The sequence below is a fragment of the Puma concolor genome, chromosome B3 (genome assembly GCF_028749965.1).
Source record: "Puma concolor isolate L17-30 chromosome B3, mPumCon1.1.hap2, whole genome shotgun sequence".
In the NCBI taxonomy this organism is placed as follows: domain Eukaryota; kingdom Metazoa; phylum Chordata; class Mammalia; order Carnivora; family Felidae; genus Puma; species Puma concolor.
The window spans coordinates 68,416,000-68,439,087 of record NC_141672.1 but is presented as its reverse complement, the minus strand read 5'-3'; the positions used below and the strand labels follow the sequence as shown (position 1 = coordinate 68,439,087).

Below are 23,088 nucleotides of genomic sequence, written 5' to 3'. Positions count from 1 at the left end.
TTTACTTGTTCACTTTTGAACAGGTTTGAAGGATAATTTTGCAGTATACAGAATTCTAGATTGGAATTTCTTTTTCCTTATCACTTTAAGTATTTCACTGCTGTCTCTTCTTGCCTACATGGTTTCTGAGGAGACATGAAATGCGATTCCTTCCTTTGTTCTTCTATAGGTGAGTTGTTCCCCCACCCTCTCCCCCCACTCCCCTTTTCAGGGTTTTTTCTTTAGCTTTGATTTTCTGTAGTTTAATATACCTAGGTATAGGTATTTTGGCATTTATTCTGCTTGGTGTTCCCTGAACTTAGCGGATCTGTGGTTTTATGTTTGACAGTGTGATTTGTCATTAAATTTGTAAAACATTTTTTTAAATTAAATAAGCTTTATGTTCATTGTGGGATTTGCACCCATGACCCCAAGATCAAGAGTGTCATGCTCTGAACCAGCCAGACACCCCTGTCATTAAATCATTTTAAATAATTCTTCTATTCCTTCCTCTCATTTGATATTCCCAGAATGTGTATGTTATACCTTCTGTATTTGTACCACAGTCCTTGGATTTTTTTTTTTTTTTTCCCCAGTGTTTATTCTCTTTGTTCAGTTTTCAAAGTGTCTGTTGAGGTATCTTCAAACTCAGAGATTCTTTCCTCAGCCAGGAGGAAAATCAATCAAAGGAATATTTTATTTCTGTTAAAATGTTTTTGATCCCTAGCATTTCTTTTGGTTCTTTGTTAGGATTTCCACCTCCCTTCTCACAGTGCCATCTGTTCTTGTATACTGTGTACTTTATCTATTAGAACCCTTCACATATTAATCATAGTTGTTTCAAATTCCAAATCTGATAATTACAACATTCCTGCCATGTCTGGTTCAGATGCTTGCTCTGTCTTTTCAGATTGTGCCTTTGCCACAATGATTTGTAATTTTTTCTCGATACTCATACATGATGTACTGGGTAAAAGTAGTTGCTATGAATAGGCCATTAGTAATGTGGTGGTGAGGTGTGGGTGAAGGGGAAGTGTTCAGTAGTCCTATGATTAGGTCTTAGTTGTTTCACGAGCTTACGTCCCTGGTCTGTAAGCTTAGAAGTATTTCTCAGCTTCTCCCACATATTTCTCAGCTTCTCCCTTATATTGGACAGGATGGCTAGAGTAGGCTGGAGTCAGGTATTTCCCTTCCCCCGGGTCAGTTATGCTCTGATAATACCCTAGCAGGTTAGGCTCTGGTTAACTAGTTTCGCCTGAGGGCAGGCCTTAATTAAGAAGAACTGAATGCTTTGGCATATTTCAAAATGGTACCTCTTCCCCTCTTCCTGCCAGAATGACAAGATTTTTCTCTCATATTTACTGTGGGATCCTGGTCGGTATCTTGGTTGAGTTCCTGGTGGTAAATCTCAACAATATTGTGAGAAGTCCCCATAATTGCCCCCCCCCCTGAAGTTTTTAACTCTGAAAATTGTGCACATTGAGCCTCTAGCCATTAGTTAGCTACAGTTCAGATTTTCTTACCCCAGCACTGATCCCGCAGTGGTTTAGCTGGTAAATCTCTGCTGAACTAAGCTGTGACTCCCTGTCCCCACATGTCTCCATTCTTGAGGGCAGTGGTTTTGTCTGGTGTCCCTCCCTCTTACTGATCCAAAAAATGTTGATTTTTCAGTTTTTTCAGCTCTTGTTAGGATGGGGTGGGGACTTACAAGCTGCTTACATGCTGCTTTTCTTTTTAATTCAAGCAAATATATTTTTTAATGAAGGTATTAACTATATATCTTTCTGGTAATAGAATTTGTATAGAATAAAATTCACCCATTTTATTTCTTTGTTTATCATTATTATTTAATTTACATCCAAGTTAGTATATAGTGCAATAATGATTTCAAGAGTAGATTCCAGTGATTCATCTCCAACACATAACACCCAGTGCTCATCTCAACAAGTGTCTTCCTTAATGCCCCTTGCTCATTTAGCCCATCTCCCCCCAACCCTTCCAACAATCTGTTCATTCTCTGTATTTAAGAGTCTCTTATGTTTTGTCCCCCTCTCTGTTTTTATATTATTTTTGCTCCCCTTCCCTATGTTCATCTGTTTTGTATCTTAAATTCCACATGTGAGTGAGGTCATATGATACTTGTCTTTCTCTAATTTCACTTAGCATAATACCCTCTAGTCCCACCCACATTGTTGCGAATGGCAAGATTTCATTCTTTCTGATTGCCAAGTAATACTCCATTGTGTATATATATACTACATCTTCTTTATCCATTCATCTGTCAATGGACATTTGGGCTCTTTCCATACTTTGGCTATTGTCAGTAGCGCTGCTATAAACATTGGGGTGTGTGTGCCCCTTGAAAACAGCACATCTGTGTCCCTTGGATAAATACCTAGCAGTACAGTTGCTGGATCATAGGGTAGTTCTATTTTTAACTTTTGAGGAACCTCCATGCTGTTTTCCAGAGTGGTTGTACCAGTTTGCATTCCCACCAGCAGTGCAAAAAGTTTCTTCTTTCTTCGCATTCTCGCCAACATCTGTTGTTGCCTGAGTTGTTGATTTTAGTCATTCTGACTGGTGTGAGGTGGTATGCAGTTTCGTTTTAATAAATGTACTTCATTATATGAATGTACCACAATTTATCTCATCCATTGTCTGTTGGTGGACAATTAGGTTACAGGTTTTGACTATAAAACTAAGAAAATTTTTTAGCCACTGTGGATATTTGTGTATAATGCAGCAAATGATAGGTTGCACATTTAGCTTTTAATTGAAGTAAAATTCAGTTTTATAAAATTAGCCGTTTTAACCATTCATTGACATTTAGTACATTCACAGTGTTGTACAACCATCACCATTACCTCCATCTAGTTTCAAAACATTTTTATCACCCCTAAGGGGAAACTGATAGCCATTAGGCAGTAATTCTGTATATTCTATTCCCCCAGTTCATGGAAACAACAAATTTGCTTTCTGTCTCTATGGATTTACCTATTCTGGATATTTCATATAAATGGGATTATATATTATGTGACCTTTTGTGTCTAGCCTCTTTCCCTTAGCTTGGTTCTAAGGTTCATCCAGGTTGTAGCATATAGCAATGCTTCTTTCTTTTTTAGAGCTAAATAATATTCTATACTATGGATGGACCACATTTTGTATAACATCTTTTTAATGGACAAATGAGTCATTTCTATTTTTTAGCTATTGTGAATAGTACTGTTATGAACATATTCAAGTACACGAACCAGTACAAATTTTTGTTTGAAAATGTTATCAATTCTTTTGGATAAGTCCTTAGTGTAATTGCTGGGTGATATGGTAGTTCTACATGTGATTTGTCGAGCAACTGCCAAACTTCTTTCCACAGTAGCTGTTCCAGTTTGCATTCCCATTAGCCCCATATGAAGTTTCCTATTTCTCTGTATTCTTGTTTTTTTAATTGTAATCATTTGAGTGGACATTAAGTGGTATCTCATTGTTGTTTTAATTTGAATATTCTAATAACTAATGATGAGCTTCTGTTCATGTGCTTGTTGACCATTTAAATATTTTCTTTGGAGAAATGTCCGTTCAGACTGCTTGGCCTGTTTTTTTTTTTTTTTTTTTTTTATTGTTTTAAATTTTTTTTTTTCAACGTTTATTTATTTTTGGGACAGAGAGAGACAGAGCATGAACGGGGGAGGGGCAGAGAGAGAGGGAGACACAGAATCGGAAACAGGCTCCAGGCTCTGAAGCCATCAGCCCAGAGCCTGACGCGGGGCTCGAACTCACGGACCGCGAGATCGTGACCTGGCTGAAGTCGGACGCTTAACCGACTGCGCCACCCAGGCGCCCCTATTTTTTTTTTTTTAATTTTTTTTTTTTTCAACGTTTATTTATTTTTGGGACAGAGAGAGACAGAGCATGAACGGGGGAGGGGCAGAGAGAGAGGGAGACACAGAATCGGAAACAGGCTCCAGGCTCTGAGCCATCAGCCCAGAGCCTGACGCGGGCTGCTTGGCCTGTTTTTAAATTTTGTTGCTTTTGTTGTTGAGTTCTAAGAGTTTCTTATATATTCTGGATACTTGCTCTTTATCAGGTGTATGATTTCCAAATATTTTCCCCCATTTTGAAGATTGTCTTTTTCTCTTAATTGTGTAGTCCAAATTAATTTTTGTTGTTTTGTTTCTTTTTCTTTTTTTTTTTATTGGCTTGTGGTTTTGGTGCCCTGTGTAAGAAACCATTGCCAAATCCAAGGTCATGAATTATCCTTTAAGATTTTTGTAGTTTTAAAAAAAAAAATTTAAAAAAAAGGGGCGCCTGGGTGGCGCAGTCGGTTAAGCGTCCAACTTCAGCCAGGTCACGATCTCGCGGTCCGTGAGTTCGAGCCCCGCGTCGGGCTCTGGGCTGACAGCTCAGAGCCTGGAGCCTGTTTCGGATTCTGTGTCTCCCTCTCTCTGCCCCTCCCCCGTTCATGCTCTGTCTCTCTCTGTCCCAAAAAAATAAATAAATGTTGAAAAAAAAAATTAAAAAAAAAAAAGATTTTTGTAGTTTTTGCTCTTTCGTATTAAGTCTTTTATCCACTTTGAGTTTTTTTTTTTTGTTTTTAATTTTTTTTTAATGTTTATTTCTTTTTGAGAGAGAGACACACACAGAGAATGAGCAGAGAAGGGGCAGAGACAAAGGGAGACACAGAATCCAAAGCAGGCTCCAGGCTCTGAGCCATCAGCACAGAGCCTTACGCAGGGCTCAAACTCAGGAGCCGTGAGACCATGACCGGAGCTGAGGTTGGATGCTTAATTGACTGAGCCACCCAGGCACCCCTGAATTAATTTTTGTATATAGTGCAAGTTAGGGAGCCAACTTAATTGCTTTGCATGTGGCTACCAAGTTGTCCCAGAATTATTTGTTGAACAGATTGTTCTTTCCCTATTGAATAGTCATGGCACACTTGTTAAAAATTAATTGATCATAGATGTGTGACTTTATTTCTGGACTCTTCGAGTTAATCTATATGTTTATCCTTTTGCCAGTATTACCCTGTTTCAATTACTACAGCTTTGTGGTAAGTTTCCAAATTGGAAAGTATGAATCGTTCACCTTTTCTTTTTTGGTTTTGACCATTCAGGGTCCCTTGCAATTCATATGATTAGGATCAGGTTTTCCATTTCTACAAACAAGAATATCGGATTTTAATAGGGGTCGCATCAAAACTGTAGATAGATTGCTTTGGAGAGCATTGCCATGTTAACAATATTAAATCTTACAAACATGAACACAGTATCTTGTCCTCTATTTGGACGCTTTAATTTCTTTTAGCAATGCTTAGTGACTTCTAGTGCACAGAGCTTGCACTCATTGGTTACATTTATTTCTGAGTAGTTGGTTCTTTTTGATGCTATTATAAAGGGAATTCATTTCTTATTTCCTTTATGAATTGTTCTTTGCTATTGTATAGAAATACAACTGATTTTTACATGTTCATTTGCATCCTGCAACATTGCAGAATTTATTAGATAACGTTTTTTTGTGAATTCATTGTGATGTCTCCATGTAAGATTATGTCTTCTGCAAATAGAGCTACCTCTTGCTTTAATGTGGATGCCTTTTATTTCTTTTCTTACCAAATTATTCTGGTTGGAATGTCCAGTACAGTTTTGAATAGAAGTGGTGAGAGTGGCATCGTTCTGCTCCAGATCCTTTGTGAAAAGCTTTCAGTCTTTCACCATTGAATATGATATTGGCTGTAGGTTTTCCACAGATGCCTTTTCATGCTGAGGAAGTTTTCTATTCCTAGATTGATGAGAGTTTTTATCATGAAAAATGAATGAATTTTGTTAAATGCTTTTCCTACATCAGTCAAGATGATCATGTGACCTTTTTCTCTTATTTTGTTAATGTGGTGTATTACATTAATTTTCCCTATGTTGAACTACCCTTGCATTACTGGGATAAATCCCACTTTGTCGTGGTATATAATTCTTTAACAAGGATTCAGTGTGCTAGCTTTTTGTTGAGTAGTAATGTGTTTAGCATTGGTATCAAGGTAATCCTGGCTTCATAGATTGAATTAGAGAGTGTTCCCTCTTTTTTTTTTTTGGATGGTTTTGAGAAACTTTGCCAGATTTTCTTTAAATATTTGATAGAATTCACCAGTGAAGTTATAGGCTTGGACTTTGTTGGAAGAGTCTTAGTTACTGATTTCAATCTCTTGATATAGGTCTGTGAAATTTTCTATTTGTGCTTGAGTCTGATTTGTAAGATTATATAATTTGTTTAACCTAGTTAATTATCTAAATGGTTGGCATACAGTTCACATAATCCTTTTTATTTCTGTAAGATCTGTGGCATGTCTCCTTTTTGTTTCTGATTTTAGTAATTTGAGTCTTTCCCCCCACACCTTGGTAAGTCTGACTAAAGGTTTGTTATGAAGAAGCAACTTGTAATTTTATTCTGTTTTTCTATTTTTTATATTTAATCTTTTTTAATTACTTCCTTTTATCTTCCATTTCAGTTTGCTGTTCTTTTTTAGGCCCTTCAGGTATAAAGTTATGATACTATTTTGAGGTCTTTAAATTTTTAATGTCTGTATTTATAGTTGTAAATTTTCCACTGATTACTTTTTGCTATATGCTTTAGGTTTTAGCGTATTTTGTTTTCGTTTATATCTTTTCTAATTCCCTTGTGATTTCCTGTCTTTTGCTTGTTTAAGATGTGTTGCTTAATCTCCACATTTTTGTGTTTTTTTCCAGCTTTTCTTCTTTGATGTGTTTGTTGGCCTTATATTTCTTCTAAAGTATGTGTTCAACTCCCAAGCTTGTTTTATAAGGCCAACATTACCCTGACACCAAAGCCAGATCAGGACACTACAAGAAAAGAACTACAGGTCAATATTCCTGATGAGTGTAGGTGAAAAAATTCTCTGAAAGATACTATCAAACCAAAGTCAGTAGCACATAAAAGGATCATAATACCACATGATTTAGTAATTCCACATCCGGATACTTATCCGAAGAAAATGAAAACACGTGATTCAAAAAGATATCTGCATCTCTGTTTATTGCATTATTTAAAAGATGTGAAAGCAACCTAACTTTCTCTCTACAGATCAATAGGTAGAGAAGATATTGTGTGTTTATATACACATTGGAATGTTTAACCATAAAAAATAATGAAATCTTGCTATTTGTGACAACATGGATGGATATAGAGGGTATCATGCTAAGTGAACTAAGTTAGACTGAGAAAGACAAATACCATATGATTTCACTTATGTGTAGAATTCCAAAAAACAAAACAAATAAATAAAACTAAAAAACCAGAAACAGACTCATAAATACAAAGAACAAGCTGATGGTAGCTAGAGCAGAAGGGGTGTGGGAGGGAATGGGCAAAATAGGTGAAGAGGATTGAGATACAAACTTAGAACTGTCAAATAAATAAGTCAAGGGATGAGAAGTACAGCATAGGGAATATACTTAATATTGTAACAACTTTGTATGGTGAGAGATGCTAACTAGACTTATTGTGATGAGCATTTTGTAATGTGAATGTTGAATCACTATGCTGTACATGTGAAACTAATGCAATACTGTATGTCAACTGTACATTAATTTAAAAAAAATGATTATACATCACGATCAAGTGGAATACATTCCCAGATACAAAGATGGTTCTATCTATGAAAATCAATCAGTGTGACACATCAAATTAATAGAATGAGAAGTAAACATCAAATGGTCATACCAATAAATGTAGAAAAAGCATTTAAGAAAATTCAGCATCCTTTTACGATAAAAATTCCCAACAAATTGGGTACAGAAGGAACATACCTCAACATAAAAGCTCAAACATAACAAGCCCACAGCTAACACCATACTCTGTGGTGAAAAGTTGAGAGCTTTTCCTCTGGGATCAGGAATAAAACAAAGGTGCCCATTATCACCATTCCTATGTAACATAGCTGTAATTCCTAACCCAAGCAGTTAGGCAAGGGAAAGAAATAAAAGACATCCAAATTGGAAAGGAAAAAGTAAAATTGCCTATTTGCAAGATGACATGATCTTCTATTTTGAAAATCCTAAAAATCTTGCCAAAAAACTTTAAGAATAGCTATCCACCTGGAATTAAGAGGGAATTTGGCTTACTTTAGTCTATTAATTACCTATTACTATACAATAAATCACCCCAAAACATGGTGACTTAGGACAGCAAACCTTATCTGACAGTTTCTGTGGGTCAGAAATTTGAGAGCAGCTTAGCTGTGTGGTTCTAACTTAGGGTTTCCTGTGACGTTGCTCTCAGATTGTTAGCTAGTTGTCAATCATATGAAGACTTAATTGAGGCTGGAGAATTTGCTTTTTTTTTTTTTTTTTTAATTTTTTTTTTTAAACCTTTATTTATTATTGAGAGACAGAGACAGACGATGAGCAGGAGCAGAGAGAGAGGTAGTCACAGAATCCAAAGCAGGCTCCAGGCTCTGAGCCTTCAGCACAGAGCCTGACACGGGGCTCGAACTCATGAACCACAAGCGAGATCATGACCTGAGCCGAAGTCGGATGCTTAACCAACTGAGCCACCCAGGCGCCCCTGGAGAATTTGCTTCTAAAATGGCTCACTCAGCATGGCTGTGGATAAATGCCTTATTTCCTTGCCAAGTGGGCCTTTTGTAAGGAGCATCTTCAAGTCCTTATGACTTGGCAGCTAGCTTCCTCCAGCACAGGTGATCCATGATAGAGAGTAAGGGGTGAGTCATAATGCCTTTTATGACCTAGTAGTCATAATATGACCTAATATGACCTAATAGTCATACATTGCCATTTCTTCCAGGCGTCTTGGTAGAAGCAAGTTACTAAGTATGGCCACAGTAAAGGAAAGGGAGGGAAATCAGGCTGTAACTTTTGAAGGGAGGAGTATCAAAATGTGAATATCCCTGACTGACCAAGTAGAGGTAAGCAGTGGAAGAGACTCAGTACTTCTTGAGAGTGGTTTCTTGGAACTCTTCATTAAATTGTTGATGTCTCAAGGAAGGAGAGAATTGTTTGATATTATTTTGAAGACTAAGTTTGTTAAGACTTGGGCTGTTATTGAGACATATTTACATATCATTGTTTTCCTCCTCCCATTTAGGAAGTCTCAAAGTTCATGCCCTGGAAGGAAAACAAATGATAAAATCAATCAAAAATATGTGAATAGTCCTCCCCCCCCCCCCCCCCCCCGAAGTTTTGTTTTGGAGACTGTTTGAAATAAAGCAGTCATCAGTCAGGAATCAGCAAAAATTTTAGTTTCAGGTACTGGGGATTAGAAAGAAGGCTATTGTCAACTGGTCAAAAGTTTGAAATAAGTGCTGTCTTTAGAACATCCAATTCGGGGATAGCTTTTAATTTTGATATAATTTTAAACTTATAGAAAAGTTACAAGAATATATACAGAATTCCTGAAAAACAGCCTTTTTTCAGATTCATCAGTTGTTTGTTTTGTGACATTTGCCTTGTTAATTTTTCTCCTAAAACCTAAAAATCAGCCTAAAACCTCCAGGCATAAAACTGTAGTGGGATACAGTTAGGTTTATTAACTCATTGTAGTGAGAGAGATTGAAGATCAGAGGAACCATTGACTTCTCACTGTAGGGTAAAACAGATTTATTAAAGGATTTTGAAGAAGAGTGGCATCTAGGTGACATTTAAATGAAGTAGTGTTCTGATAGTGTTAAAGCAAAGCCACAGCCAAGCTGTATGTACAGGAGTCAGCATCAGATCTGGACTGCACAGTGGACTTATGGTGTTGATTCCTTGAAAACTACAAAGTTAAGAGAAAGGAGGAAAGTTGTGTTTGGTACCTTTGTTGGCAATTGAGATTTTTTTTCTCTGTATCAGTTATTTACTTTGATCCTCTTTGCGAAAGTTTCCTTATGTCCTTTTCTAGTCATTTCCCTGTCTGAGAGACAAGCACTGTTCTGATATTTTTCATGGTGGATTAATTTTGTCAGTCTCAGAGCTTCATATGAATGGAATAATGTAGGTATGAATGGTATGTAGTTTCTTTCACTCAGCATAATATCTGTAAGGTTCATCTGTTTTGTTGCATCTTGCAACACTTCTTACCTTTTTATTGCTATGTACTATTGCATTTCATCAACAAACTGCAATTTGTTTATCCATTTTCTTAGTAATGGACAGGTGGGTTTCCAGCTTTGGAGCAGGAAGAAGGCTGCTATGAACATTCGTGCATAAGGTTTCTGTCTATATATGTTTTTATTTCTCTTGGATAGATAAATAGATGTGAAATTCCTGCATCAAAGGCTAGTGTCTGGGTATATGTTTAAGAAAGTGCAAAAACTTTTCAGAATGAAAAGTTCCTTTGTACATTTCCACCAACAATTTATGTGAATTTATGAGTTGATTTATATCCTTTCCAGTGTTTGGTGTTGATAGTCTTTCTAATCTTAGCCATTATTATGGGTATGAAGTGGTCTGTCATAGTGGTTTTAAATTTTTTTTAAGATTTTGTTTTTAGGTAATATCTATACCCAGTGTGGGGCTCTAACTTACAACCCTGAGATCAAGAGTTGCATGCTCTACAGACTGAGCCAGCCAGGCACCCTGTTTTTAATCTTTATTAACCTAATTACAAATGATGTTGAACATCTTTTCATGTTTATTGACCATTCATATATCTTCCTTCAGGAAGTGTCCATTTATGTCTTTTGCCCATTTTTTCAAATTGGATTATTTTCTTTATATTTATTGAGTTGTAGTTCTTTATGTATTCTAGGTGTAAGTCTTTGTCAGACACAACTTTTACAAATACTTCCTCCTCGTCTGTGGCATGCATATTTACTTTCTTAATTGTATCTTTTGATGAGTGAAAGCTTTTAATTTTGATGAAGCATAATTTGTTTCTTTTTTTAAACGTTTCTTTTTTTAAACGTTATTTATTTTAAGAGACAGGGAAAGAGAGCAGGGGAGGGCAGAGAGAGAGGGGGTGGAAGAATCCCAAGCAGGCTTCGCACTGTCAGCACAGAGCCTGATGTGGGGCTCGAACTTATGAACCATGAGATCATGACCTGAGCCAAGATCAAGAGTCAGATGCTTAACCAACTGAGCCACCAAGCACTCCATAATTACTACTTTTTTTGTTAAATTTTTTTGGTTGTAGTTTGTAAAGTTAGTTCTATGATCTACTTGAAATTAATATTTCTGTGGTGCGAAGTATGGATCACCTTTCATTTGTTCATTTATTTTCCATATGGATATTTAGTTTTTCCAGCACCATTTTTTGAAAAGACTTTTCGCCATTGATTGCTTTGTTACCTTTGTTGAAAATTGAATGACTGGAAAAATATCTATTTCTGGGCTTTTTAGTTTTGTTCCATAGGTCTATATGGAATAGTGTGTGTGTATTAAATTTTTTTTATCTTCTTACTCATTTTTGAGACAGAAAGCACAAGCTGGGGAAGGTAAGAGAAAGAGGGAGACAGGAACCGAAGCAGGCTCCACGCTGACAGCAGAGAGCCTGATGCCAGGCTCAAACCCATGAGTTACGAAATCATGACCTGAGCTGAAGTTGGATGCCCAGCCGACTGAGCCACCCTGGCACCCATGGAATAGTATATATTACTACACTTTGAAAAACTACATAAAGTGCTTATTAGATATTGGCATATTTAGGGAAAAGTCTTTACTATACATGTTTTGGTAGCATTAAAAATTTTTTTTAATGTTTATTTTTGAGAAAGAGAGTGAGTGTGAGCAGGGGAGGGGCAGAGAGAAAGGGAGAGACAGAATCTGAACCAGGCCCCAGGCTCTGAGCTGTCAGCACAGAGCCCAGCAATGGGGCTCAAACCCATGAACTGTGAGATCATGATCTGAGCTGAAGTCAGATGCTTAACTGACTAAGCCACCCTAGTGGTCTGGGTGGCTACCTAGCCACCCTGATAGCATTTTAAAAAATGTTTATTTATTTTGGGAGATTGAGGAGGGTGCGTACCACATGTGTGAGCAGGGGAGGGGCAAAGGAAGAGGGAGAGATAGAATCTTAACCAAGGTCCATGCCCAGCACAGAGCCCAACACAGATCATGACCTGAGCCAAAATCAGAGCTGGATGCTTAACAGACTGAGCTACCCAGGAATTCCAGGAGATCTTTCTTAAGATCAGTTTATAGCCAATGACTGTTGGAGGCTTTTCAGCATGGTTCTGTACATACTTCTATGATACTTTTTTATGTCTTGTGATACTGATGTTCACTTTTAATTCTTATTTATTTGTAAGTGTGAGAAAGTTCTTGTTTAGTGCAGAGTTCTGAGACTAGTAATTAACCAAAAAGTTCAGATACCCTTTTTTTTTTTTTAAAGGTAACATAGTTATCTTTAAGTGTGTTATAAAGATCTAGGTAGAACTTCCATCACACTGTCCATCAAGAGATGCTCTGGGTCTGGGGCGCCTGGGTGGCGCAGTCGGTTAAGCGTCCGACTTCAGCCAGGTCACGATCTCGCGGTCCGTGAGTTCGAGCCCCGCGTCGGGCTCTGGGCTGATGGCTCAGAGCCTGGAGCCTGTTTCTGATTCTGTGTCTCCCTCTCTCTCTGCCCCTCCCCCATTCATGCTCTGTCTCTCTCTGTCCCAAAAAAATAAATAAACGTTAAAAAAAAAAAATTTAAAAAAAATAAAAAATAAAAAAAGAGATGCTCTGGGTCTTTGTAGTGGGAAATGGAAAAGGAGGAGAAGATGTAGCCGCTTAGAAAGCTTAGTCTAGAACCTTGCCCATCATATCAGTATCAAATATGTATCAGTTGCGTTCAAATATTTATTAGCACTGTGCTGAATGATGTGGGAATTTTACCCTCAGGGCATTTGCCAGTATAGCTGAAGAATTAAAAAAAAAATTGAAATAAACATAATACAGAGTAATATGTGATTAATATTTGCATTAAGGTCATTGAGAGAATTTAAAATATCTTTATTATAGGTGTCTGTATTGTGGACCTCAGTCATTATTCTGAATTACAATAAATCTAAAAGTAAAAAATAGATTCAGTTTACCCACAGAGGGTAGAGGGTAAGGAATTATGAACTGTAGAGAGTGACTCTCAAATGTAAACCTGTGGTGCTGGATACTGACTAAACATCATTTATAAATTAAAATTTTTATGTTTATTCTAACTGAACTGTTATGTGTTTATGGACTTTTCTGCAATAGATTCTTATGTATGAATGGATTTATGGTAAGCAGAATTCATCATCAGAGGTTGAATTATAAAGAAGTCCTAATAAAAGAGGCATTTTATCTTCCTATTGTATTTCATTAGTTTTAAGATGAACCCCTACCCCTACCCCCATGCACCTTTTAACATGTTTTAAAATTAGGTTATGGTCCTCTTTCAGTTTTGGCCACTGGGGCAGTCTGCAGTCATTGCATGAACATGTATAAACATCAAAAGCATTGGGACACCTGGGTGGCTCAGTCAGTTAAGCGTCTGACTCTTGGTTTCTGCTCAGGTCATGATCTCACAGTTCATGGGATTGAGACATGCATCGGGCTCTATGCTGTCAGCTCGGAGCCTTCTTGGGATTCTCTCTCCCCCTCTCTTTCTACCCCTACCCCATGTTCTAAACAATAAAAAGAAGTGTTGGGGTGCCTGGGTGGTTCAGTCAGTTAAGCGTCCGACTTTGGCTTAGGTCATGATCTCACGGCTCATGAGTTCAAGCCCCGTATCTGGCTAGGTGCTGACAGCTCAGAATCTGGAGCCTGCTTTGGATCCTGTGTCTCCCTCTCTTTCTGCCCCCCCTTGCTCATGCTCTGTCTTTCTCTTTGTCAAAAATAAATAAACATTAAAAAAATAATTTAAAAAAAAGTATTGTCGTATGCGTATAGAGTATGATCTGTGCCTCTAAAAAAGAAAAAGCCTAAAAAACACTAAAATACTCCTTTAACATTGCATTAATGGTGTGGAGAGGAGATGGGAAAGGTAGGCTGGACCCACTTAATTGGCAAAGCTTGCTCAATGTGGGGCTCTTTTGTTTTATAGATTCTTTTAAGAAATACCAGTATTGATAGCACAGATGGTTTTGTAAGGAAGAACCAGGAAATAATGAAGGCTTGAAGACAAAATAATGCAAAAGATTTGGCCTATGACTTTTTATAAAAACACAAAAGTGACTTTTTATATAAGAAATCAGTTCTTACAATCAGTATGAAATCTAAGTTCTAAATTGTAAAAAAGCATTGATGGAATTTGATAGCCATCTTTGTGGGTATTTTTGTCCTTCCTTTGATATTTAATATCCTTTTATTTATTGTGTCCTTTTATTATTTTCATGTGAAGTGGCATAGTCACTCAGTTATGGGTTAGTCTATTCCCACTTACGAGCTCTGTGACCTTGGACAACTATTTAACCTCTGTGAGCATTGGTTTGAAAATGGTAAAATGAGATTACATTTACTGACTAGCATTTTAAGTTAATTCTTTTCTACTTAAATTCCAAGAGCTTACACATACATTATCTACTTGAATCTCATAACATTTTAAGTAGGCTATTTATATATTTTTGGTAAAGTGAAATTTTGATGTTAAGATAATGTCCTTCCTCAGGGGCGCCTGGGTGGCTCAGTCGGTTAAGCATCCAACTTCAACTCAGGTCATGATCTCAGTTTATGGGTTCATGCCCTGTGTCAGGCTCTGTGCTGACAGCTCGGAGCCTGGAGCCTGCTTCAGATTCTGTGTCTCCCTCTCTCTCTGTCTGCCCCTCCCCACTCATGCTCTGTCTCTCTCCATTTTTCAAAAAAAAAAATGAATAAACGTTAAAGAAAAAAAAGATAATGTCCTTCCTCTATTTGATCTTTTGGAACTAGAGAAAAGTTAGAGAAGGTATATTTCAGTAATGAATATAAGTAACTTTGTTAACTAGTAAGGAGTGAGGAGACAGAGGCAGAACAGTGTCTTACTCAGTATGTACGTGGTTGAATGTTGTACTAGAAGAAGTGATATGGCAGTCAGATGCTTAAAGCTCTGTATAGAATCCCTGCAAATGCAAGTCACAAATGTAGTCTGATAAAGGTTTGTAGGCTACTTAAATGTGAATGGCATTGCTATTGATGGTGTGACTTTTTTTTTCCCTACACAATGAACAAATTCTTGGTAAAGTTATAAACAAAAATAAAATACAAATTTTCTTGATTTAATGGGAGTTCTAGTTTGGAAATAATTCATTTTATTCTAAAATAGCAAGGAAAAAAAGACTGTATTTATGTGTCAAATAGGCTTCAGTTCTAGGTTAATGTAATTATAATAGTTTTGGGGTTTTTTTAGTTTTTTGCTTTTTGTCTTTTTTGTTTTTTACCTGTTCAGAGCTCCAGCTGGAAATTTGAAAGTCTGTACTGTTATGTAGGTCTTTTTGGTACATTAGAGGATATCCTGCAATCCTCACCTCTTTCCACCAAAAGCCAGTAGTCATCTTAATGTTTTTGACAACTAAAAAAACATTTCCTCCAACTTTAATAATGTTCCCAAACTTTGCCATACTTGTTAAAACTATTGGGTTTAGATGTATGAAAGGTAAGGAAATTAAATTCTAGAGAAAGAAATGATTATGCAACTTATTTGTGATCATGGAGTGACTAAATTTTATTAAAGTGGGTAATTTGAAACTTTAAAAATTAAGATGGCTTATAGTATGTACTTATTTTTCCTAGTAAAATGAATGAAAATAAACCCGGTGCTTCACAGAATCTTGGTAAGTAAAATATTTAAAACATTTTCAGATATAATTATTTGAAATATATAATATTGTTTATAAGATATTCTACTCTTGCCTTTTTATTATATTAAAACTTTGTAGAGTGCTGACTCAAAATAGGAATGAGTTGCTTGGTCCATGCTTTGTTCATACATCCATATACTAAAATAATAATATCGTGTGTATTCATTTCAAGAAAAATCCACTGTAAGATAACAGTTTGTTAAATTTTATTCATATTCTCTATATGTATTTATCAGGTATGCGTTTTATCTGAATAAAACAGCATTATTTAATAAACACAATTTCTTTCATCTTTTTTGTATGACTTTTTCTTAGAAAAGGAAAAATGCGGGTAAGACCATTTTAAACAATACACAAAACCTAACATGAAAAGGAAGACTTATCTGTAGGTGCTCGTAACAGTCTCAAATAGATGCATACCTTTGCTTTTACTTGTTCTTCATTTGTTAGTTTAAACAGTAATATATTGATTTGCTACCATGGAAAATGAGAAATTTAAGTTATGCTCTTCTGCCATTACTCCACTCATTTACCCTTTGTAAGATTTGATTTTTGATGTTCTCTCAATTTAAAAGTATTGTACTTAAAACTCTGTCTTGACCATCACTAATAAAGAGTGTCTGTTAACTCCACCTTCATGGTTGATAAAGAAATTTGTGCTCTTACTCCTCCCTGTACTTTGCTTTTCTGCTTTTACCTACAGACTTCTACCAACTATGTTAATTGTTCAGAAACTTCGTAATTCATGGACTACCTTCATGTATTTGTTAACTGCAAATACTGCCTTTACTGTTATTACTAATATTTTTCCTAAGATTGACTCAGTTTTTTACTTATCTGAATGTGTTTATTTCATTATTTTAATACAGCTAGTATCATTTGCTCTAGTTATAAGGTGATCTTAATGTAGTGAAGTCAGAAAGAACACTGTTACTGCATTTTAAATATTAAAAGTAAAAGACAACAAAGTACAAATACAAATGAAAACAATCTACATATAAAAATGGATGCCTGAAAACTAGTGTGTTCTACATCCAGTGTTTCCATCTACTGGGTGAAGGTAGGAAGGAGGACAAATGGAAAGCTGCAGGTTCATGGCATCATAGCATATGCAGCTCTATCCAGTGCTCATCATGAGGACTCCCATTCTGTAGTCTTAGCTAATTCCTTGTATTTCTCTTCCTCTTGATAGCTGCATGCATAGTTACAGCTAAAATTACAGGCACGGGGATGAAAGAATTTAAGATGAGAGCAGATGAGAGCTGCTGGTGTAAGATGTCCTGTAAACAAATGGCAATTTGCTGGAGTTGATGTGGTCAGTTACTCTGTATGGGAACAGAAGGGGAGTTGACGTATTTTGAAAGATTGCGGAAAGGGCTTTCAGTTATGGCTAACCTTTAGTGACGGAGGGCAGATATAGGGGGGGATATTTCATAATATTAAATATTAGCTCATGATGTTTTTTTTCCAGTCCTGGAATCTATTTTGTGAGTACACTGTTAAATGTAGTACCATTTCTTTTTCTTTTCTTTTTTTTTAATGTTTATTTTTGAGGGAGAGAGGGAGAGAGACAGTGTTAGTAGGGGAGGGGCAGAGAGAGAGGGAGTCACAGAATCCGAAGCAGGCTCTAGGCTCTGTGCTATTTTTTTTTTTTTTAATTTTTTTTTCAACGTTTTTTATTTATTTTTGGGACAGAGAGAGAGACAGAGCATGAACGGGGGAGGGGCAGAGAGAGAGGGAGACACAGAATCGGAAACAGGCTCCAGGCTCCCAGCCATCCGCCCAGAGCCTGACGCGGGGCTCGAACTCACGGACCGCGAGATCGTGACCTGGCTGGTCGGACGCTTAACCGACTGCGCCACCCAGGCGCCCCTAGGCTCTGTGCTATTAGTATAGAGCCCGACACGGGGCTTAAACTCACAAACCGTGAGATCATGACTTTATCTGAAGATACTTAACCGACTGAGCCACCCAGGCGCCCCAGATGTTGTACCGTTTCAATGCATAACATCCATTCTTGATTACATGTATTAACTAAAGGTAAATGAGACTGGCTGCTGTAATAGGTAAATGCTGAAGTCTTAGTGGTTTAACACAACAAAAGTTTATTATTTGGTTAAGTTACAGTCCAGTGTGAATTGGTTAGGGGAATTGGAGCAGGTAGGGGGTTTCTGCTCCATGCAATCACTTAAGAGATTCAAGCTCCTTTCATCGTATATTGGTCAGCTACCTTGAGATTCTCAGAGTCTTTTCTCTTCATCTGGTAAGATTTTCTCATAGTTTTATTAGTATGTTATTAGAAATTTTCTTTACAAGTAAATACAAGGTAGAAAAGTTTGATAATTATAATACTAATGTTTATTCAGCTCTATCTAGCTGCCACACCCTTTTAATTATACTACGGTATACCATCTCATTTAATCCTTATTAAGGCATAGTTTGAGGTAAGTACTCTTGTCATTTTTAAGATGAAGAAACAGAGCCATAAAGTGTTTATGTGACTTGTCCAAGATTACACAGCAGGAGTGTGGTGCTGAAATTTAACTCAGATCTCCTTGACTCTACAGTTTGTCTTTATGAAATTATTATTGTTATGGTAAAATACATATAACACAAAGTACACGTAACTATTTTAAAGTATACAGTTTGGTGGCATTTAGTACATTCACAGTGTTGTACAACCATCACCACTATCTAGTTCCAGAACATTTTCATCATCCCCAAAGGAGACTGTACCTGTTAGGCAGTTACTTTTCATTTCCCTCTCCTTAGCCCCTGGAAACCACCAATCTGCTTTTTGGGCTGTCTGTGGATTTACCTATTCTGGATAATGTAATCTATTATATTAATGGGGTCATATAGTATGTGACCTCTTGTGCTTGGCTTCTTTTATTTAGCATGATGTTTCTAGGCTCATCCAGGTTTTAGTATGTATTAGAGCATCATTCCTTTTTATAGCTGAATAATATTCCGTGGTACAGATATAATGTATTAATTTATTCATTCATCCATTCATTGATGCACATTTGGTTTGTTTTCCTTTTTTAGCTCTTGAGAATAGTGCTGCTATAAATCTTAGTATTCAAGTATTTAGTTTGAACATCCATTTTCAGTTTTTTGGCATATATACCCAGGAGTGGAATTGTTGTGTCATATAGTAACTATGTTTAGAATTTTAAGCAACAAAAAATATTATTTTTCCTAAGTCGCTGTACCATTTTACATTTCCACCAGCAGCGTGTGAGGGTTCCTATTTTTCCAGATCCTTGCCAACATTTGTTATTTTTGGACATTTTGGTTGTAGCCATCCTAGTAGACGTGAAGTTATATCTCATTGTGGCTTTGATTTGCATTTCCCTGATGACAGATGATATTAAACATCTTTTAATGTGCTTACTGGCTATATATCTCCTTTGGAAAATGTTTATTCAAATCGTTTGCTCCATTTTTAAATTGGTTGTATTTTTGTTGTTGAGTTATAAGAATTTCTTATGATGCATTCTGGACACTAGACCCTTAGCAGGTATATGTTTCCAAATATATTCTCCTATTCTGTAGATGGTCTTTCCACTCTCTTGAGTGTTCTTTGATGCACAAAAGTTTAAAACTTAGATGAAGTCCAATTTATCTATTTTTTCTTTTTTACTTATGCTTTTGGTATCATGTGATTCCTAAGAAACCACTGCCAATCCAAGGTTATAAAGATTCACCCTATATTTTCTTCTCAGAGTTTAGTTTTGGTGCTTACATTTAGGTCTTTGATATGTTTTGATTTAATTTTTGTATGTGGTGTCAGGTAGGGGTTCAGTTGTATTACCTTGCATGTGGCTATCATGTTGTGCTAGTAACATCTGTTGAAGAGACTGTTCTTTCCCTCAGTGAATGATCTTGGCATCCTTGTTCAAAATTAATTGACCATAGATAACATGTATAGGTTTATTTCTAGACTCTTTTTCCCCGATTGATCTAGATCATTGTCCTTAGGCCACTACAACACTGTTTTGATTTCTGTGGCTTTTCCTAAGTTTTGAATTTCCTTTCTTTTTTTTTTTTTTCCATATCAGTCTAACTAAAGTTTTGTCAGTTTTGTTGACCTTTTCAAAGAATCAACTTTAGTTTTTATTCTCTATAGTTTTTCTGTTTTCTATTTTATTTATCTGTGCTGTAATCTTTATTTTTTTCTTCCTTCTGCCAGCTTTTGGTTTAATATGTTTTTATTTTTCTAGTTCTTTAAGGTTGAAATTGTTATTGATTTGGGGTCTTTGTTTTCTCATATTGGCTTACATAGAGATCAGCCTGAGGTGAAAGCTTAGGGTTTCTGGGGTCTTTTTCTGAGCATGTATCTAGTCCTGAGCATGTGTGTGTCCTTCTAGATTCCCAGGTATCTGTGGGAGCTTTTCAAAGCCTTTATTTATCCTTGTGTCCCCTTTTCCCAGCCTCTTCTTTCCTGGGTGTTTTGGTCTGTTACCTGCTTGTCCTGTCTGTTACCCTTTGGTGCAAGCTGCTTCAGCTAGTATATTTGTCTAAGCGCTTTTGACAAATGGTGAGACTCCAGCCCTGAGAAAGTTGTGAGGCAAGCAAAACAAGGGCATGCATCTGAGCTCATCCCTCAGGGATCCACCACACAGATCAAAACACATAATCACATTTCTTTAAGAACAAGGTTCATTTCACCTCCTCTTGGACAAGCCAAACCTGGAACATGGGCCATCGTACCTAAGGCCATTGCTCAGCTGGAGAATGGGGGATGGTAGGCAGGTAAGTTAAAATGCCACAAAGTGCTCATCAGAATTTACCAGCTTGTTTCTTTATTGAGCATTCTCCTAAGTGTTGTAAGTTTTAAAACTAGATTTCAGAGTTTCTAAAAAATTGATTCTGACAGTTTTTGGCAGCTTAAATGTTGCCTTAGTGGGGAGATAGTGTTTTGGGGTTTCCTAATCTATTTTCAGTGATTACCCTACTAGTTTCCATTTTGACGACACACTGGAATTCATCATTAAAGATAAATTAAAAAAAATGCAAAGTCTAAAACACTGTTTATTGTTTAGAAATAGGTGTTAGAAATTTTAAGTTACTGATAATAGTATAATGTGATTTGCTCTCTCAGAAAGAATTGAACACCTCACTTGAGAGAAGCTCCAGTTCCATAGGTTTTATTTTAAAAATTTAAAAATATTTTTTATATCTATTTACTTTTTTCACTGTTAGCTTGTGTTTTTTGTCGAAAAAATGATGACTGTCCTAATAAATATGGAGAAAAGAAAACTAATGAGAAATGGAATCTCACTGTACATTACTATTGTTTGGTGAGTATAATTTATAATTAAATCCTGGAAATTTGATATTCTTCTAAAGAAGACAATTAGATCTTGATGGCTGGTTTCTGAGAATTGGATAAGTCATTTAACTTCTTTTTGGATCTCATTTTGCCTATATCTAAAATAAGGTTTTTCATTTATCAAATTCTAAGATCCTGAAATTAGTTGGTATGTATGAAGGAAGACCTGTCATCATTATCTGTATTTTTGTCTAACCCTTTAGGGCCTAAGTGAATAAAGGAGAAAATGGTTAGGGCTTTAAGGTGGTATCTTTTTTTTTCACTTTTTTGTTTCCATTGTTGCAAGTGGTAAATCTCAGAAAAGAGTTGTTGAAGGTTCAGGGAATAGAAGGAAAGTATTTTACTTCACAGAGAACCTGCAAAAAAAAGTTTTGAATGAAGGTAATAAATTCTTGTGGAAGAGGAAATAGGTGAGTTTATGGGTCACTTGGAAGAAAGAAAAACTGATTTCATACTGAGAATTGGTCTCTCATTTGTTTCCCCTTTCCTTTACCAACTTCTTACCTCACTCAGTCTGTGCCTTATATTAATAGCAATATCACAACCTTAGCATGCCAAGGTTGCATCAGTAGACACAATATTTCTTGATAGTATGTAAGTTATATATTGCTTCTTAACAAATTATCCTGAAATTTAGCAGTTTAAACAGTTATTATCTCAAACACTTTTTGAGGGTCAGGAATCTGGTATTGGCTGAGTTTGGTAGTTCTGTCTCAGGGGCTCTAATGAGGTTGCAATTCATATTGCATATAAATTGCAATATGGGTTCAGTCATATAAAGGCAAGAGAGGGCAGAGGATCCATCTCTGATGGCTCACTTTACATGGCTTTTGACTTTAGTACTTTCTACGTATTGGCAGGAAGCCTCAGTTCCTTACTTCCTGGGTACCTCTGTAGGGTACTCACAGCATGGCATCTGGCTTCTTTTAGAAGAAGTGGTAAAAGAGAGAGAAAGAGAAAAAAATGGAGAGATAGATTGACACCAAGATAGAACCATATGACCTAGTCTTCACTGTCCCATACCACTGTCACTTTTAATTTATTCTCTTTGTTAGAAGTGAGTCATTAAGCTGAGCCCACATTCAAGGCAAAGGGAAATAGGCCCCATCTCTTAAAGGATGAAGTATCAATAAATATGTACATCTATTTTCATACCCACCCCAGGATCCCTGTTAAAACTCTAGATACTTCTTGAGAAACCATTTAACATATTTCTTGGTGATTCTCTAAGACTATAGTGTTGTGTCTCAGGTACCCTATGGATTAAATAGACTTCTGGACTGGCTTAGGAACCTAATTACTTTGTACCAAGATTTAAGGGAACTTGAATTTGGCATTCCAAGTTTATTTGTAAGTTGGAAGTCTTAAATTTTGTATCGCCAAAGAAAACCTTTTCATTTTTCTAAGAGTTTATTTTACTTTTTATGCAGAAGAATCAGGGGAGCTATTTTATTAGTAATTGGGTTATGTTTTCATAGCCAATTCTTTTTTTTTTTTCCTTCAAGTTTATTTGGAGAGAGAGAGAGAGAGCACGTGAGTGGGGTAGGGGCAGAGAGAGAGGGAGAGAGAGAATCCCAGGCAAGCTCCATGCTTGCCCAAGCACAGAGCCCAGCGTGGGGCTCAATCTCACAACCATGAGATCATGACCTGAGATGAAACCAAGAGTCCAAAGGTTAACCTACTGAGCCACCCAGGCGCCCCCATAACCAATTCTTAAGTAATGTGTATTTTTAGGTTTAGGATGTATTATATTGATTAAAATAATCCTCTAATCACAAATTTAAAGTATTTTTAAATTATTAAATATATTTAATTTTATGAAAATATCCTTTATATTGTTTGTCTTTAATGAGTATGATAATTCAAAGCATACCCAAGGCTCAACACGTCAAAGATTCCATTTCATTGTGAACAGGAAAGTATAGTAATGTTATAAATGGTAATGGAATGTTAGAGTTGAAAGAGACTTATAGGGGCACCTGTGTGGCTCAGTTGGTTGGGCCTCTGACTTCGACTCAGGTCGTGATCT

General features: G+C 36.4%; 1 protein-coding gene across 4 annotated transcripts in view; it reads left to right on the top strand.

The window, feature by feature from the left end:
- Positions 1 to 23,088, top strand: part of G2E3 (G2/M-phase specific E3 ubiquitin protein ligase) — a 66,356-nt gene that overhangs the window by 8,338 nt on the left and 34,930 nt on the right. For 2 of the 4 annotated variants that reach the window (XM_086710005.1, XM_086710007.1), the window contains one exon: positions 15,654 to 15,694. In XM_086710005.1, the coding sequence (XP_086566131.1) occupies positions 15,662 to 15,694 (33 nt within the window). In that variant the 5' untranslated portion in view covers positions 15,654 to 15,661. Of the gene's footprint in view, positions 1 to 8,391; positions 8,915 to 15,653; positions 15,695 to 20,929; positions 21,028 to 23,088 lie in introns of those variants that run through there. The other 2 variants (XM_025919599.2, XM_086710006.1) reach the window with 2 other exon arrangements.